Consider the following 2734-nt stretch of genomic DNA (forward strand, 5'->3'; position numbering starts at 1 on the left):
CAGAATATTCATTTATTTCTTGTTTAATATACTTGTTTTCACAGAAATTTGCCAAAGCTTTTGTTGCAGAAACACATTTCATAAGCATTAAATACACAATGGAAAGAATATGATTAGACTGATAGGATTTGAAATCTTCAATAATAATACACAATAACAGAGTTACAAGAAGGGATGTGACATCATTCATTTCATTTTGATATTTTCTTTCCCTTTTGAAACATGTTCTGAAATCTGTCTGTCCAGGTCTTATTCTTAAAATGCAGCCTGTTCCTTCTTTTTTCTTCTCTTCATACGTCAAGCTTGAACAATTTGTACTCTCTCATCTGGGTAAAAGAAATTTATGTTTACAGGGCACATTTATTGACACCTAATTGTTACAGTCCAAATCACAGCACAAAATCAATCATGTACAGATGACACATTAAGCTGGGATTAATCCATGTTTTGCTCACTGTAAGGGAAGGCAGGTCGGGCTCTTAGAATTGGGGGCTTACATGATAATACATTTGCCAAGCACCTTCTCGGTGGTCTTCTGGGATTTCTTCTGGGGAATTGGGAGACAGGCAGCGGGCTTATTCTCGTGATTCAGCAGCATGAAGAACAGCTCCTTCACATTGAAATCGATCTTGGCTGAGGTCTCCACGAAGGCGCAATTCCATTCCAGCGCGTAGACGGCGCCATCCCTCAGGGTCAGCTCACGGCGGTTCTCATCACACTTGGTGCCCACAAGCACGATCGGGAACTTATGCATGTTGTTGCCTTTGATCTCGCGGATCAGCTCGTAGAAGGCCTTCAGCTCCTCCAGGGTCTGCTTCTTGGTGACTGAGTAGACCAGGATGAAGGCGTGACCCTTAGCAATGGCAAGGCGCTTCAGGCCTGGGTACCTGTGACCACCAGTGGTGTCGGTGATGTGCAGGGCACCCACGTTGTTGTTGCAGCTCATCACCTGACGGTAGGTATCTTCGATGGTCGGCAGGTAGGTGTCACGGAAGGTGCCGCGCACCCATCTCTGCACCAGCGCGCTCTTGCCCACACCAGCAGAGCCGAGCACCACCACGCGGTAGTCTTTGCACCGCCTCTGGGGCATGAAAGCACGGATGATAAGCAGGGTAGGCAAAGGACTCAGGCGTCTCATCAGGCGTTCCTTGAAGCCAAAGCAGCAGTTGCCCATTGTCGCGAATTGACCTGTTGATGGGAGCACAACTTCTCCGGAAGTTAGCCGCTGGTAGGGATAGCCTAGAGGGAGAAAGGGAGGCGAGTGAGTGACGGGTTCCCAACCTGGCATGGAGTCAGGGCATCTACCTGGTCAGCTGCTCCTGGGGGATGGAGACGACGGAGGATGCTGGCGAGGGTCCACTCTGCAATACAAACAAGAAACAGAAAAAACAGCCTGTGTCTGGGACAACATACATGTTTGGGGTGGGCTCATGAGTCTGCGCTGGCTGACTTATCCGCCAGGAATATACATCAGACCTGGCGGCTTGCGGACCAAAGTTAATTAGCTGTAGAGAATCTAGAAGAGTGGAAGGATCCAGCAACATCCCAATGCTCCCCCCCCCCTTTTTTAATACTTTTATTTAATCCTCACTACAACCCTTTGAGAAACATTTGAACCTCAGTTTCCTGATTTATAAAATAATAAAACGTAACAGGGAAGAGGTACAGTGTAAGAGAAATAGGTGGGAGAGAGGGACTATAGAGGGGGCTACGCAGCAAGAAGAAATTCTGAATGACTCCGCCACTCAAGTGAGAGTTGCAAAATGAGGAATACGAGGGAAAAGAAGAATTTTGGTGCTGTGGTGATGGGAGAAAATACAAGGTGGGGTTGTGAGAAGCCACGGGATATGCAAGTATCAGTGTGGCATGGCCATGGAACGCCAGGAATAGGAACAGAGGAGATAAAGTGCGCACTAGGGCAGCTTAGAGTACGGCACAGTCAGGAAAGAAACTGGAGTGACATCTGTGCTGCTGAGAGTCTGGGGAGTTTCAGCTTGCCGCCAACTCGCCTAGTCCCTCAGCAACGGCAGACACCAGCAAGCTACCCGCACCAGACACCTCCCCAGCCAGTGCCGTCGGAGAGCAGGGGAATCTCGCTCAGCTGTTCTTCCGACCACGATGCCTTACTCTTACTCTTGCTGTGGCCACATATGCTCTCATACACACCCATTTCAGTTTTTTATTTCGCACCACACTATTCCACTGTCAATTCCCCAGCACTGGCTACAAAATGAGAATCTGTAACAGTTAACATCTTCCCGGTCTTTAAAACACAGACAACACAAATGCGTGCAGAGTGCGCGCTGTTATTAAACCTTTCCTCTCCAAATAAGTCCTTGTTTCGTTATCCTCTTTATATTTTTAATACAAAAATCGCCATCATCTCTGAACCAAGTGCGATTCGTACCCATTGATCCCTGCGGGCAAGGGTTGGACGCCGCAATTCAGGGTGTGGTCGTGGGGGGTGGTGAGGGGCGCCCAGGGAGCCCGCAGGGGACTAGATGGTCTGCTAGTGGTGCATTAACAACTGCGCCAAGGGAAACCCGTTATCCAAGAGTGTCCCCTCGGGATGCCCAGGGATTGGTGCCCACGCCCCAGACAACGCGCCCGCTGGCTCTCACCCCGCAGCAGCTGGAACGCTGGTTCGCCCGCCATACCTCGCGCTGGTGTGCCCGAAAAAAGGCAGAAGACCGTTTTTACCTCTCTCCGAGGGGCGAACCGAGAGTGTTAGTGG

At 49.6% G+C, this 2734-nt stretch overlaps 1 protein-coding gene across 1 annotated transcript; it reads right to left on the bottom strand.

Annotated features, from left to right (window-relative positions):
• Positions 1–493: 493 nt before the first annotated feature.
• On the bottom strand, positions 494–1174 carry DIRAS3 (DIRAS family GTPase 3). The gene has a single exon (XM_007959375.1). The coding sequence runs from the start codon at positions 1172–1174 to the stop codon at positions 494–496; it is 681 nt and encodes a 226-aa protein (XP_007957566.1).
• Positions 1175–2734: the final 1560 nt, after the last annotated feature.

The sequence above is a fragment of the Orycteropus afer genome, unplaced genomic scaffold (genome assembly GCF_000298275.1).
Source record: "Orycteropus afer afer isolate SDZICR_OR568_19922 unplaced genomic scaffold, OryAfe1.0 scaffold00016, whole genome shotgun sequence".
NCBI lineage: Eukaryota > Metazoa > Chordata > Mammalia > Tubulidentata > Orycteropodidae > Orycteropus > Orycteropus afer.